The 15984-nt window shown below is 34.8% G+C and overlaps 1 protein-coding gene across 1 annotated transcript; it reads left to right on the top strand.

Moving 5' to 3' along the window:
* Positions 1-10815: 10815 nt before the first annotated feature.
* Positions 10816-14599, top strand: LOC120079897 (Protein phosphatase 2C family protein). The gene is made up of 5 exons (XM_039034344.2): positions 10816-11684; positions 12234-12629; positions 12734-12851; positions 13510-13733; positions 13827-14599. The coding sequence occupies exons 1-5, from the start codon at positions 11439-11441 to the stop codon at positions 14298-14300; spliced, it is 1458 nt and encodes a 485-aa protein (XP_038890272.1). The 5' UTR covers positions 10816-11438; the 3' UTR covers positions 14301-14599.
* The last annotated feature ends 1385 nt before the right edge of the window (positions 14600-15984 follow it).

The raw sequence follows: 15984 nt of genomic DNA, 5'->3' as shown, positions 1-15984 counted from the left end.
TATACATCTGTACAGAATGGTAGGGTCGAAAGGAGACATGGGCACATTGTTGAAATGGGATTAACTCTACTAGCCTAAGCCTCCATGCCTATACATTTTTGGTGGGATGCTTTCATGACCTCCACCTTTAGAATCAATGGCCTACCTTCGCAAGTTCTAAGAAGGAAGTCTCCAATGGAAAAACTCATCCACAAGTAATTGAATTTCTCAGAGCTTAGAATATTTGGCTGCACTTGCTATCCATACCTACGACCATATAATGTGCAAAAGTTTCAATACAAATCAGAAAGATGTGTGTACTTAGGCCCTAGTCCCATTCATAAAGGACACAAGTGCCTCACTCAATCGGGTAAGCTGTTAAATATCAAGGCATGTTGATTTTGATGAAAGTTTCTTTCCTTTTGCAATAGGTTTTGCAGCTGATCCATTGGAGGTTGGAACCAACATCCACATACCTATTACGTATGCACCACCACCATGGAATAAACAACTCAGCTGTCCTTTGCAACCTCAATCCAGTCCTCAAAATTATCCAACTACTGCCTATTCTCCAAGCCCAACTACTAATCAGAGTACACCTCTTCTTAGTCCCATACCAAGCTCAATCCAATCTCTTCTCCCTACACCATCATCATTCACATCACCATCTCTTTCTCCAGTGCAGCCATGCTCTTCTCTTGTGTCCAACACTCCTAATTTCTCTCCAATATCCAGCCCTTCCTCAACCCTCTCTCCCGGTTGCTCCAACTCATCACCTCCCAATAGCCCAACCCCTTCTCCACCCCTTCACCTCCTGGCCATCCCATGATAACCCGTGCCAAGGCAGGCATATTCAAACCAAAAATCTGGTTAACAACATCTACAAATCGTGACTTCAATCTCACTGAACCTACATGGGTTACTGATGCCTTAGCCACTTCAGCTTGGAAAAATGCAATGGATCTTGAAGTCCAAGCTCTTGCTCGAAATCACACTTGGGACTTGGTGCCAAATCCACCTCATAAAACCATTGTTGGCTGTCGGTGGGTATTCAGGATCAAAAGAAATTTAGATGGATCCATACAACGATACAAGGCCCGGTTTGTAGTGAAAGGGGTTTCACTAAAATCCTGGCGTAGACTTCTTTGAGACGTTCAACCCTATAGTCAAAGCATCCAACATTTGAGTTGTGTCACCCCCGCCCCCAGACCACCTTCTCAGCCTGGAAGAGGGATGCGACTGCAACAGTTATCATCCCTTGAGCTGACACTTACTGCCTAATGATTCTTGCGGAATACCTTGATACCATACTATAACTTATACATAGCGAAATGATTAAGTCAAGGAGATAAACTATAATGGATTAAGTAGGCCCATCTTTTATTATGATAGTGATATAACGTTTATACAACTTAAGGATTTAACAACAAAGTTTACAACGACAATCGTAAAAACTCTTCGGAAGTGTAATTGGGGCACGTGGCAGATCTTGACCAGGGGGGGTATTAAGAAAATATTTTGAAGAGTGTGAGCTACTAAGCCCAGTGAGTGGTTCTTTTAAGATGAAATTCACATTGAAAATCATCATTTTTGGGAAATCAATCACATGCCAACACTCGCATTATAACTCATGCACAGTCAAAGATATAATCATGCAACCAGTAATCTTTATCCCAAAAGCTACATGTAGTAGGCATATCATATCATCAATCAATACAATCATCTATGGAAACCTTCCTATGACCCCAATTCCCACCAATGTACACATCGACTATTTTATTTATCCCGCTAGTCATGCTTAGGTACTTGACCATATTTCCTGCTGGTCGTCACCGACTATTATTTCCCGCCGACCGAAGTCGACCATTATTTCCTGTCGATCGAAGCCGACCAATTTTTCCTGCCAAGCACCTTTTGTTAAGCATGCTAACCACATCCCAGGCATAATCGTAGTTTCTATAGTCACACACAAACAATATCATGACAACATCATATTACCAAAGCATGTAATTTGCATCTACAGATGCATATATTCCAATATCAGAGTATAAAACTAAGTGAATACTCATAATATGCATTTACTATCAACACTGTATAAACACGCAATATTCTTTATTTATCAAGCTATATAATATAATATTCACAATATGCTTTCACATACTAAAACTGTATAATATTGAACATACATACCAAAGTTATATAATACTCATAATATATCAAAGTTATATGATAATCACAGTACGCATCCAAGCTATAATAACACTCCTACTATGCATTTATTTATCAAAGCAACCTAACACTCACGATATACCGAAACTATAACGCTATAATACTCACACTATGTGTTAATTATCAAAGCTATAACACTCACCTTAATTGCTTAGGAGCCTTTCTAATAGTTTCCTTTTCTACCTCGGGCTCCCTTTTTACCCCTACTAACTTGCAGCTTAGATTACTCATAGTTCTAAACCTTATTTTGAGATACTTCCTTCTACAAAACTATTATAAAATGTCTCAAGAAGCTTACCATAAAATATTAACTCATAAGTCTTCATGGCTTAGCCTAAATCATCCAAAAATCAAGACTGCCCAGCTTATCCGATAGCCCGACCCCTTTGTCTTTTTCTCATTCTCCAGCCCAATTCCTTAGAATTACATCAAATGCTCGAGTAGATTGGGAGATCTCCTCGTCTTAAGTTGATGCATTCTTCTCTACCCTCACTGTCCAATGCACTCTACTCTCCCCCTCTTTTTACGAATTTTATGATTTGTGATTTGAAAATGAAATCCCAAAGGCTCTATTTATAGGCGTCCAAACCTCCCATGGTGTTGATACCACCTACTTAGTTGCATGGCCAAATTTTTAATCCTCCCTTTATCATCGTAAGCTGACTTCACCTTGGTTCAATGTGTTCTTCTCAAACGCATCCAACACAATTTCTTAGGGTTTAAGAATATCTTTTAGTCGGACACCTAAATTTTAATTGACGTTTGCCCTTACGTCTTCAAGATTTGTTTGATTCAATTTAGGGTTTTCAATGCATAATCTATAAGATCGTGGCCAAGTTCAACGCATAAATTCCCGGCCGTTCGATGCACAGGCGATTTCCTTCAATCGCGTGGGCGTGACGTTCGAATGAGGCGTTCAAGCTGCTCTCGCTCTCGCTCTCTCCTACTTTCTCGCTGGTCTCGCTCTTTCCACTCTCGCTCCCTCCCACTTTCTCGCTCACAATCTCGCTCTCTCCACTCTCGCTCTCTCTAACTTTCTCGCTCAAACTCTCGCTCTCTCCAACTTCCTCGCTCAAACTCTCGCTCTTCTCCAATATCGCTCTCTCTCATCTCTCGCTCAAATCAATCTTGCTCTCTCCCATTCTCTCGCTGGTGTCGCTCTCTCCACTCTCATTCTTTCCAATCTCGTTAGCTACTATGAATACGGTTGATCTCCGTGCAACTTCCACACGAATTTTCCCAAATAATTTTCTATATTTTCCTCAGTTCTTCAATTCTTTCTTCACTATTCAGGATTTAAGTCTTCAAGGTTTTCTCTTCTTTTTATCCTTTTAGGGTCCTCTCTACTCGTACTCTAGGATCAAATATGGTTATTGTAACTATAATACCTACCTATTATAGTTTACATTCACTCTTACTAATCGTTGATCCAAAAAAGGTGACAATTATTACAGTTATTATGAAAATTGTAATAATTATTAGATTATTTACATAATATAGGATTTAACTTTTTCCTAATTAACCCCTTAATCACTTACTTAAGTAGGAAAATGGAGATCCGGGGTTCACAAGTTTTCCTAACTTTTGGTGTCTCCTATGATTGGAAAGTTCACCAACTCGACTTCAACAATGCGTTTCTCAAAGGCAATCTAGAAGAAGATGTCTACATGGCTCAACCTCTAGGGTATGTAAGTCACTCTATGCCTAATCATGTCTGCAAGTTACAAAAAGCAATATATAGACTGAAGCAGGTCCCTCACTGATAACGGGCAAAAATGCACGTTATTACAGTGCTAAGTTATTAAACAATGAAGGTTTACGTTGATAAAATATATAAGATTGTGTCCAAAAAGCTTAAGTTTGTAACATTACGGTCACATGGGTTCATCGCATAAAAATAGTTAACTTTTGTATTTTTGTGCAGAATATGCGTTGACGCAAAGCGCAAAAGGTGATTACAAGAAAGCAACAGTTGAGCGCAGCGTTACCGCAAGGCTTTACGGTGATTTGTGCTCGCAAACATCTGCTCAAGAAGAATTGCCGAATAGAGCTGCCGCAACTTGGTGGGCGCATCTGGGTAAAAAGCATAATTAATCACGATGGGACAGAAAGTTGATGACGGTCGAGTCAAAATTAATTTGACAAGCTGCTAACGATCTATTGTAGCAAGTATACTCAGCTTTTCGGTGACAAATATTCGACACATGAGACAGAGAATTAAAGCCATCCCATAAGTACAATCATGAGAGAGAAGACGTCTTTTACCCCGAAACTCTATAAATACCAAAGGCACCTTCAGTAAAGGAGTTGGGTTCATTCGAAGAGTTCAGATAGATAGAGAATTTTTCCTTAGTTAGAATAGCCTTGTTCTTAGATTTTCTTTTATTTTAAGGCGAAAGCGAGGGAAGCGAGATTGTGCCAATAAATCATTCCGGTGAACTTGGGAGAGTGCCGGAAGCTTCAAGATTAGAGAGAGGGCCAGCTCTTGGGAAGCAGGAATATCTTTTGAACAGAATAGAGTTGACAATGTAAAAGTCTTGGGAAGCAAGGGATTGCTAACAGGCTCTCTATCCTTATCTTCCATTGTCATTTTGTACTTAAACTCATCTATAGAAATGGAATTTACTTCTTTATATCTATCTGTTCACTCTCTGTTTATTATGCATGAGTAGCTAAATCTGTTGAATGGGTTGAGAAGCACTTAGCTAGCATAACTGGGGATCTTCACTCTATGCGATTATCTTGTATTATGTATGCATCATTCGTCCATTAGAGATACTCGGGAGGTTAGTCTAAGGACAGGGTCTAGGCTTGGAAAAGTCAGGTTAGAATCTAGGCTCGGGAGAGTCAGATTAGGATGCATAATCAAGAGATAGGAGCTTAGGAATAAGAATTGTTTGCTATTAACGCATCGCATGCATCCTAGAGATAGAATATGATTGTGTGTGGTCACCTTGTCTTTGTGTGCATCTTGCATCAACGCATAGAAAAAGAGTAGAGACTTAGGAATAAGCTCTATGGATATTTTTGCATTCAACACATGCGTCTTAGACTTAGGAGCACCGCATTTGCATTGGAAAATGATTTGCTGTCGCATGAGTGTAGCATGATCGCAAAGTTTGACGCATTCCCGGGAAATGCTAGCTAAAGAATTTCTTAACCCATTCCTCCGCATACTCAGTGTATCCACCGCATAATCGAACTTTTCTCAAATCCGCCGCATACATTTATTTTATACCGCAAACAACAACCCAAACAACTATTGATTATTTAGTTACCGCAAAGTCTTCTTAGAAATTATCACCGCATACTATTTTCCCTAGTCTCTGAGTTCGACCTTAGACTTACCAGGAAACTTAGTGGGGTTTATACTTGGATTCCACTGAGAAAGCTTGTTGCTCAACACATTTTCATCACCGTATTTCATTCCATAATTTCATCACATAAAATAACGCATCAAGGGGTGAACTTGTAAACCACTTCAGTCAATTCTTGAAACAACTCACTGATGTCCATTGGCAAGGGGTGAAGAGGGTGCTCCGCTACCTAAGTGGCACCAAACACCATGACATATTAATCTCACCAGCTACACACCTTGCCATAATAGCCTTTTCTGATGCCGATTGGGCATCCAACATTGATGACCGACGATCTATAGTAGCCTACTGTGTGCATTAGGCAATACCATTATATCCTGGTCCTCCAAAAAGCAAACGGCCATGGCAAGATCCAACACTGAGTCTGAATATCGGGCTCTCGCTCATACCTCTGCTGAAATAATATGGTTACATCAGCTCTTTCGTGAACTTGGAGTCCCTATAACATCGAAATCGACTCTGTGGTGTGACAATATTAGTGCTGGCGCGTTAGCTACCAACCCTGTCTTCCATGCCAAGACCAAACATATAGAGATTGATGTGCATTTTATCCAAGACAAAGTTCTTGAAGGTGCTCTCGAATTTCGTTACATTCCATCTGCTGACCAAGTTGTAGTCTGTTTTACCAAGCCCCTCTCTTACTCCCAATTCTCTTATCTTCGCTCCAAACTCGGAGTAATTGAATTACTCGCTCGATTGCAAGAGGATGTGAAGGTAAAGGGTGGTCCAATCACTATTCAGCCCAACATTTCTCCCCTATCCAAACTGTTATAAAATATAGTTGTAACATGTGTGGTCCTATCATTGTTTTGTCCTTTTGTACAGCCTAAAGGCTCTTCATAATCTTGTATAAATGTACACCTACATACCTGTAAAAATATACATTGAAAATATACAAAAAGAGTAAATTCTCCTATCTTATTTCTAGCCTAGTTTCTTCCTACATCAGAAGATTAGAATATGTTGTGTATTTTGACTAGATGGCGGGTTTCTTGCCCAGCGAATGGAGGAGACTCTTATGATGAAGGCCATCAACTGGGGGTGAGCACATGTATCCTCTTAACACCCTTCACTTTTCAGTGCTTCAGCTTTGAAGCATACGATGTACTCTCATAACGCCTTGCTTTGCTGCTATTGCAACTTGAACAAGTGAGCCATGATCTTTGACGAATTGGTTGATGAAGGCATGCGCGAGCTCCTAAAAAGAGTCAAATGTTCCCCCAGGCAACTTCTTATACAGGCTCGAGTTGGATTAGTGAGGTATATGAGGAAGGCACGACAAAGGATAGCTTCGGACACCCTGTGCAGCTCTATGGTCGAGCAATATAGTCATATTGTTTGAGGAGCTCTTTCGCCATGATTCAAAATGAGGCTATTCTCATCATATAGGCTCTTCTTTTGACACCCTACTTTGGTTAAGTGTAATATCGACGATGTCAGAGTTGTTTTCGACACTCGAGGCCGTAGGGTGTTCAAACGAGCACAACTTGGTTATTTTTTTTTATTGCTATATCTTTATCGACTTGGTTAGTCAACCTAAACTTGGAGGCATTGACTTTTTCCTTTTGAGATGCACGTTCCTCTAAGTCTCCTCTAGGTATCCTATGAGCTTGGATCTGCTTATGGGCTTTGGTTCTTGCCTTGGCCAACTCTCAACAATATAATATTACGTATTTTACTAGATTAAAATATTTATGATTTGATTTTTATGATAAGATTCAAATTCTATTTTTTTTTTTTAAAAAAAGATATAAATGAAAACTCTCATTTTCTAAACTCCTAATCTAGGAATTACTTGTTTGATTAGAATGGGATAAAAATTCATAAAAGAAACATGGAAATTTTTTATACCTGGAGAAATATGAAAAATGCATAAAAATTACTATTACAAAACAAGAAGAAATAAAAGACATACAATATGACAAAAATGAACATAACTCAACTGATATTAAATATGTACATTAAGCTCAAAATTAAAAGTTCGGTCTTCCACTCTTGTAAAAAAAAAGACATACAATATAAAGAAATAATTCATTTGTTCAACTCTAAAAATTTTCCAAATAATGAAACAAAATAACAGCAGCCCCTTCAACATTCCATTTTGATGCCTACCATGTTGCATTCACAAAATATTTGATTACATTTTTCTATGGCTAATCAAATCAATCCCCATCCAATTAAAGATATAATTAAAAACCCTCATTTTCTCTTTGTCACACTCTCTAAACTTCTTCAAATTCATAATTTAAATGTTTGATTTCAATAAAAGTATCTTCATGGTTAATGAAAATGCAAAATCGATAGAAATTGCATGCAGTGTGTGGATAGTATGATTTTAATTTATCCTAGTGGTTTATTCGTTTAATTGTCTACAATTTATTAACTTGTTTTAGTCTAATGTGGTCTTGTCCCGTCATGAAAATTCTTATTATTTATAGAAATTTGTTTCACCAATATTTAAAGCGGTTGTTTTCAAATAAAATAAAATGAGCCAATTTATTTATAAATATAGCAAAATGTTACTACTGTCTATTAGTGATAGACCGCGATAGACATCTATTACTGACATTGATAAATATCTATCGCAGTCTATCACTAATAGATAGTGACATTTTTCTATATTTGAAAATACTTTGAGTAGTTTTATCATATAAAAAATTACCCAAATTTAAATTAAAAAAATAATGGATAAAATTTTACATTTGAAGATAACAATATAATGCTTCCCCTCATCAATAAAAATAAGTTTATAGATTCTCGAAACTCCACCTTGACATGATTTAGTATTTCATTTACAAATAACTGAAATATTTAGTTCCTATTTTCTTTGGGAATCTTTAATCTCTCTAGTAAGGAAATTATCTCTTTGATATTTTGAAAGAAGTAGATCAAAGAAAAACAAAATGATTTTTATGCAATTTATCTTGTGTATAATTTTTATGAAATGGTGTGCATGAGTTTAAAATTAAATGGGACAGTTGCAAATATAGACATTATATCCAAAATATTAATAGATATAACATAATGTAAAAAAAATTGCAAATATGACCAAATTTAAATAGTCTATTAGTGATAGACCATATTATTGGTAGAAGTCTATTAGTGATAGACCATATTATTGGTAAGAGTGATAGACTATATCACTGATAAGAGTCTATCAATGACTATAGACTTAGGAGTCTATCAACAATCGAAGTCTATCGCTGATAGACTTGTCTATATTTACGATTTTTTTAGAATATTGTTATACACTTAATTATTATTTTTAAAAATGTTAGTAATTGCAATTACCCAAATTAAATTTCAAATATTGAGAAGGAAGAGATACAAAATTTTGTTTATGTTACTGTATTTGTTGAAAAGGTCAAAAAGATGAAATGAAAAGGCAAATTAAATTATTTTAATCTGCAAAAAAATTTGCTCTTTTAAATATAACTACTTTTTCTGAGTATTTAAAAACGTTTTTTCCTTAAAAAAAAAAAAAATACAATATTTAGTCATAAATAAAAAGATAGGTCAATTTTAAATAAAGAAAAATAAAACAAAATATTTATAAAATATAGTAAAATTTTAAAACTATTAATAATAGATGTTGATAAACAGTGATAAACATGTCTATCAATTATATTAATAGACAAAATCTATCAGTATCTATCAGCGTCTATTATTGATAATTTTAAAATTTTGCTATATTTTGTAAATATTTTCAACCGTTTTACCATTTAAAATAATTTTTTTAAAAATATATACTTTTTAAATTAGAATATTTAAAACAATCTTTTCGAATAAATAATTAAGAGATAGATTATTCACAAAGTAATGGAATAAATTTTTTTTAAAAAAGATATTCTAGTAAAATCAAGTTCGAATATTGTGCCACGAAACAAATTTATTATTAAATTATTTTTCTAAGGAGAGAAATATGACCATGGAAACAATCGAAAGATTGATCATCATTCGACCTCGAGAAGTATAAGAGATGCTCTATCCACCATACTTTATCGACATTACTATCTCAAATATCTTTAATAAATGTACATAAAATATATAAAAACAAACTTATGTATTAATCTCAATAGGAATATGATACATATATTTTAACTTTTCACAATTAAGTTATACATAGTTTAAAATTTCAGTCGAAATCTCGAAATTTTGGCATGAGAATTCGATTTTTTCCTATTCTCGAAATTTCGATTTTTTTTTTAATTTTTTTATAACAATTAGGTTCAATGGAAATTTTTTAAGATTTATAGAATTGTCTTGATTACACGAATAGTATAGTTTCACATAATCATTATATAATTTCACCTTAAAATTGAATTGAAGTAATTTTTATTTTCTATCATAAAAAACTTTTATTTTCAAGAAACCAAAATTGAGAAAAATAACAACATATATTTATTTTTAATTCATTCAAATATTTTTCCATTGTTTTTCATATCCTTTCATCTCAAAATTGGATGGATGTAAGTTTAATTTTATTTTTTTTTACCATATAAAGCTTTCATTTCTAAGAAACCAAAATGGATAAAATTTTCATATATTTATTTTTAATTTCATTCAAACATTTTTCCATTGAATTTTCATATCATTTCACCTAAAAATTGATTTGATGTGGTCTTGCTTTTTTTACCATCCAAAGTTTTCATTTCCAAGAAAAAGACATAGAAAAAATAAAATAAAAAAATTGATATTATTTTATAACTATTTTTTCATTTCTTTTTTAAATTTATGCTCTTGCATCAATATTTACACAATACCTTTAAATATTGTTTTAATTTATAGAAACGATGATTAAAAATAGTCTAATTAGATAACAATCAAAATTTCATTAACTAATTATAACAATTTTCATCAATTTTCGTCGATTTCCATAAAATTTCTTAAAATTTTTATCGATATCGAAATTTCCATCAATATTTCTATAAAATTGGAACCTCTATATTTTTATCGATATTGATATTTCGAACCTTGGTTGTACCTAATCATGTACCTCCCATCTTTTATTAAAAAAATTAAAAAATTTCTTTATTTTAAAAGAAAATATTTGTGACATGGTAAATTTTTATCGAGAAGAAGCAGTAAGGGTGTTTTTTTTTTTAACGACAAAAAAAACCCAAAAATGTTAGAATTGAAAAAAGAAATTAGAAAAAGGAAAAAGGAAAAAAGGTGTGGAAATTTGTGGAAGGAGAAAAGAAATCGTGTCCGAGGTGAGATTTGTGAGAGTGATAGACAAAGTCCAAAAAAACAAAAATTAAATTTTTTTTTTAAAAAAAAGCAAAAACAAAAACAAAAACACAAACAGGTTGAATGCTTTGAAATGAAACCCATGTCTCTCTCCTCTTTTATTTACATCATCACTTTGGTGGTTCCTATTTTCTCTCCACATTCAACCCTTTCCTTCTCCTTCTCTTTCTCCTTCTTATTCACCCACATCTTTCCATTTCCTCTTCTCTAATCCATTCTCATTCCTTATCATCGCCTCCATCTTTTCCGATTGCTTTCTTCAATTTCGGGTCCCAATTCCATTTCCCATTTGCATGCAAACCCAGATCCCATCTCCACTTTTCGATTCTCCTTTTCCCCATCAAAAAGTTGGAACGAACAGATTTTCCCATTTCTTCTACTACCCAATTCCCCGATTCCCCAATTACGGAAAGGATCTGATGATTACGATGATGCTCATGTGGGATCGAAACACTCTGTGTTGAGATTTGGAGGGAGTGTCCCCAAACGGGAGGCACGGAACGGGGGTTCCTGACGGATCGGTACGCAGAAAGTGGAGGGCGTTGGAGTTTGAATCGGGCGGTTGGCCTGGAGTGCATTCTAAGCATTGTTAGGGCACTTCGGATGGGGTCCTGCTTGTCTGCGGAGAGCAGGAGCCCCATTCCTGGTTCCCCAACTTCTCCGGCGAAGCATCATCGGAGAAAGAACTGTTCCCGGAGGCGATTTGGTTCGAGAAATTCCTCGTTTGGGGATCTCTCACTCCATCGGATCCCCGGTAGGCTCTTCGCCAATGGCTTCACTGAGGTGGCGTCTCTGTTCACGCAGCAGGGTAAGAAAGGGACCAACCAGGATGCCATGATTGTTTGGGAGGTTTGTTCTTCTTTCTCAAAACTCATTTCCTGATCTTTAGATCCAAACCTAAAGATTCTGGAAAATGAATATATATATTCAAGAGTTTGATTTAATTGCTTGCTTGCTTGTTTCTGTACTTTCAGTCTGTTTTATTAATTTGTTATCTCATATCTGATCCGACATAGATTACATCACTTGGGTTGCTTCTTCTTTACTCAACTTTTGTGTTTTTTTCTCTTCATTATGTGGTTGAAAAGTTGTAGAAAACTTTAATTTCTTTCCTTTTAAGCTATTAAGTTTTCATAAAGGATTTGAATCAGGGATCTTGGAGGGTATCTTGCTTACCACCTGAGCAGTGGGCACCCTTATGGGGTCTGTCTGTTATGCTTTTGTATACTCTTTTTTGTTCATGGCTTCTTGGGGTGGGGTCGACTTTTAGGTTATTTTCTTAATCTTTTGTCCATTTTTTATATAATAATGATACTACATAGCATGATCCTTTTCTCTCTGAAACTCCTAACATCTCAACATGCATCTGATTGACTCTGATTTTGACTTGGGTTTCAGAATTTTGGCTCTAGAACTGATACAATCTTCTGTGGGGTTTTTGATGGCCATGGTCCTTATGGTCATATGGTTGCGAAGAAAGTGAGGGATTCTCTTCCTTTGAGGTTGAGTGCACATTGGGAGGTTAACTTGACCACAGATGATGCTCATAGAGAGATCAGTCTTAATAATACAGGAAGTATGAACTCGGATGAAGCTACCTCCTTTTTATCTGCTGATGAAGAATTTAGGGCCTCCATTGATGTTGATGGAACAGAAAAGCAGCAACCTGAAATTTTCCATACTTTGAAGGAGTCATTTCTTAAGGCTTTTAGAGTTATGGATTGGGAACTTAGAATGCACCAAACTATAGATAGCTTCTGTAGTGGGACTACAGCAGTGACGATTGTTAAACAGGTCTTGTTTCATATTGAAAAGGAAATGATTCCTATTTAAGTTCGAATTAGATTTGTTATTTGTGTTCTTTCTTTGCTCATAAAATAGTTCCTTTTTTTTTTCAGGGTCAGGATCTTGTCATTGGAAATGTTGGGGACTCCCGAGCTGTTTTGGGTATGAGAGATAAAGATGACTCTCTTGTTGCCATTCAATTGACTGTGGATCTGAAGCCAAATCTTCCAGGTTTTAGCTCCATCTTCTGGCCTCCACTATGCAGAATATTATTTTGTTATAGGGGTTTGACATTGTTCTTAAATATTTTGTTCATATGGCTGAAAATTAATGGAAGCCGTAGGAAAAAAAATCTTCATATAATCAGATTACATATAGTATTTGAAATTTACTCTCCTCTTTCCTTCTCTGATTTGGTTTTTTTGAAATCACCCTCCCATGTTTTCATTTTTTTAAAAAAATTAAATACATAAAACTTTGTTTTGATGCTTTAAAAAAATGAGCATCTTTGATCAACAAGTCTTCAACTTTTATGGAAAAAAGTGTTCTACTTTTTCATAGTATTCATTGGTTTTGGATGTACCAAGTTTTCTCAAGTCTAATTGTCTAAATACCTGTAATCGTACCCTATAAGGAAGTTTTGGACAACGGATTATATTTCTTGAATCATTACTAGTCATATCAGTTGGAATCGTTTAAGCCCAGAACTACGGAGTGTATTCTTATTGTCTTATAAGCTAAAATGCCAAGTTTTGTTTTAGAAAAATTCAAATGCTAATTTACTTTGAGATTTATTTGACTGTAGTCAGCTCCTTTCCCCCTCTTCTTTCTTCCCAACTCTGTTATTTTGCTGAAGGATTTTTTTATGACAATTCGTTTCCCCTAACAGCTGAAGCAGAGAGAATCCGTAAGTGTAGAGGTCGTGTCTTTGCTCTCCAAGATGAACCTGATGTAGCTCGAGTTTGGCTTCCAAACAGCAACTCTCCTGGACTTGCCATGGCACGGGCATTTGGAGATTTTTGCCTCAAAGACTTTGGTCTTATCTCTGTACCTGAAATATCATATCGACGGCTCACTGAAAAAGACGAGTTCGTTGTTCTGGCTACAGATGGAGTATGAGAGCAATTTCTTGTACCATTTTCTTTCAAAAGTGGACCCTGCTGCTCTTTCTCATGTCTGGAGTTCGTCTTGTGTTTTGTTTTGCAGATATGGGATGTGCTGTCAAACAAAGAGGTTGTAGATATTGTTGCATCAGCTCCAAAACGTACAACCGCAGCTCGAACTCTGGTGGAAACTGCCGTAAAGGCATGGAAACTTAAATATCCAACTTCCAAGATTGACGACTGTGCTGTCATTTGCCTCTTCCTTGACTCAAACTCTGGCAATCTATCATCTGCTTCCAGTACCAAACTGGAAGAGCAACAAAGTTTAGCAGATCAAGTCAGCACTGCAGTTGAGAATGAAGATTTGTCTGCCCCAAATGGTCTGAATCGTTCAGGAACTGTCCGAACCAGCAATGAGATTTTGCAAGATGGAAGTGAAGAAGATGAAGGGAAGGAGGAAGAACAATCGGAAACTGGAATAGAATGGTCTGCCTTGGAAGGAGTGTCGCGCGTAAACACATTGGTAACCCTGCCGAGATTTGATCCTGTGAAAGAAGATAAGAAAGGCCGGAAGTAAAGAGAAGTGTAAAAGATCCATCAGTGCAGTGCCTTGTTTTGGTAAAATGTTATTATCTTTCTTTTTTTCTTCTGTTATTCTTTCTGTAGGAGAAGAAAAGTTATAAAAATTGAACTTGAGAGAGATCGACCCAGCCTTATTAGTGCGTCTGGGGAATTGTCGACACTCTCGTATTGATAGAAATCGAGTTTTGTAGAATCTGATCGGGACCGACTCGCCGTCCTTTATTGTTATCATAAATTTTCTTGTATGAATCGTTTGTTATTTGTAATGTTGATAATAAATTTTGTGATTGTAAAGCCCCTCTAGTCGGATTCAACTTGGTTTGCAGATCTTTTGAGTCTTCATTTCAATTTGCTTTGATGTGGACTGCAGATTGTTTTAATTTTAAAAGGAAAAAAGCTGATTTTTTTTGGTGGTTGCCCTTTTTGGACCTAAAATTAGAGGCTGGCTGGATTGTTGGTGATAATTTGACAAATTTGCTAGGTCATTCTCTCATGGTCCATTTCATCCACTCTGATTCTTTTTTAGATATGTAGTTGTCAGGTCCCACTCCAAGGATTTCACATTGGTATTAGTGGGTCTCATCCTATTTTAAAAGTAGGTATTGACGTGTCACACCATAAATGGAGGTAATTTCTCCCTTTTCTGCTTGATGCCAATGGCTTCTTAATTTTCAATGAAGTTTTGCTTACTCCATTTTCTTATCGAGATTCATAATGAATCAATTGACATTCAATGACGGGTCCAAAATATCATTAAATTTTTAAAACTTTTAAAAATATTCTTAAACTTTTAAAACTTTTAAAAATATTCTTAAACTTCTGAAATGAGTTAAAAAATATCCACTAGTTTCAAAAGTTTTAAAAATATTATAAAACTAAAAAAAAAGTTAAAAAATACCCTTACTATGATTCTATCTTTCTTCTCCATCTTTTCTATATGTTTTTACTATTTGACATTTTTTTAATCTAAAAAAAAAAAAAAAGTAAAACTGCATGCATCATTTAAAATACATAAATTATAATAAGAATAAAGAGAATAATGGAAATTCCAAGAGATAGGACTTTAAATGTTTTAATATAGTTAACCAAATATAATTTTTTTTATTTGATTATTTATCGTTTGGTATATTTTAAGGAGAGATTTTGATTTTGAAATTTTGTGGTATTTTTGGAATTTTATATTTTAACTTCAAATTTTGGATTTTATTTTAGTTGCTGAGAAAATTGGTGTAAAAATTGAAAGAATAGGAAAAATATGAGGGTATATGTATGAAAAAAAAAAGTGAGGATATCAATAAAATTTATTTTAAAATGGATTCCTTTCGAGTCAAGAAAACTTAAAGCAAATTTATCATCATGCTAACAGTAGAATCATTTTCAACTTTTTTATAAAATTTTTTTTAATAGAGTTATTTTTACAACGAGATACTAACGATTTTTGTTTGTATACTAACATGAAGGTATTTTAACTTTTTCTAAGTTCAAAGACATTTTTGAAACTTTTAAAAGTTCAGAAATATTTATGAAACAGAACTTCAACGGTTTCTATTCAAAATTAGCAATAACGGTATTTTTGAATTTTTTTTTTTTTTTTTTTAAGTTTAAGGGTTCTAAATTTTTTTGAAAGTTTAAGAATATTCTTGAAATCTTTAAAAGTTCAATGGTATTTTTGACATAAA

Source organism: Benincasa hispida, chromosome 6, assembly GCF_027475165.1.
Source record: "Benincasa hispida cultivar pf3 chromosome 6, pf3_genome.v1.1, whole genome shotgun sequence".
NCBI classification, from domain to species: Eukaryota; Viridiplantae; Streptophyta; class Magnoliopsida; order Cucurbitales; family Cucurbitaceae; genus Benincasa; species Benincasa hispida.
Note: the sequence above shows the minus strand (reverse complement) of the source record. Positions and strands in the feature narration are given on the sequence as shown.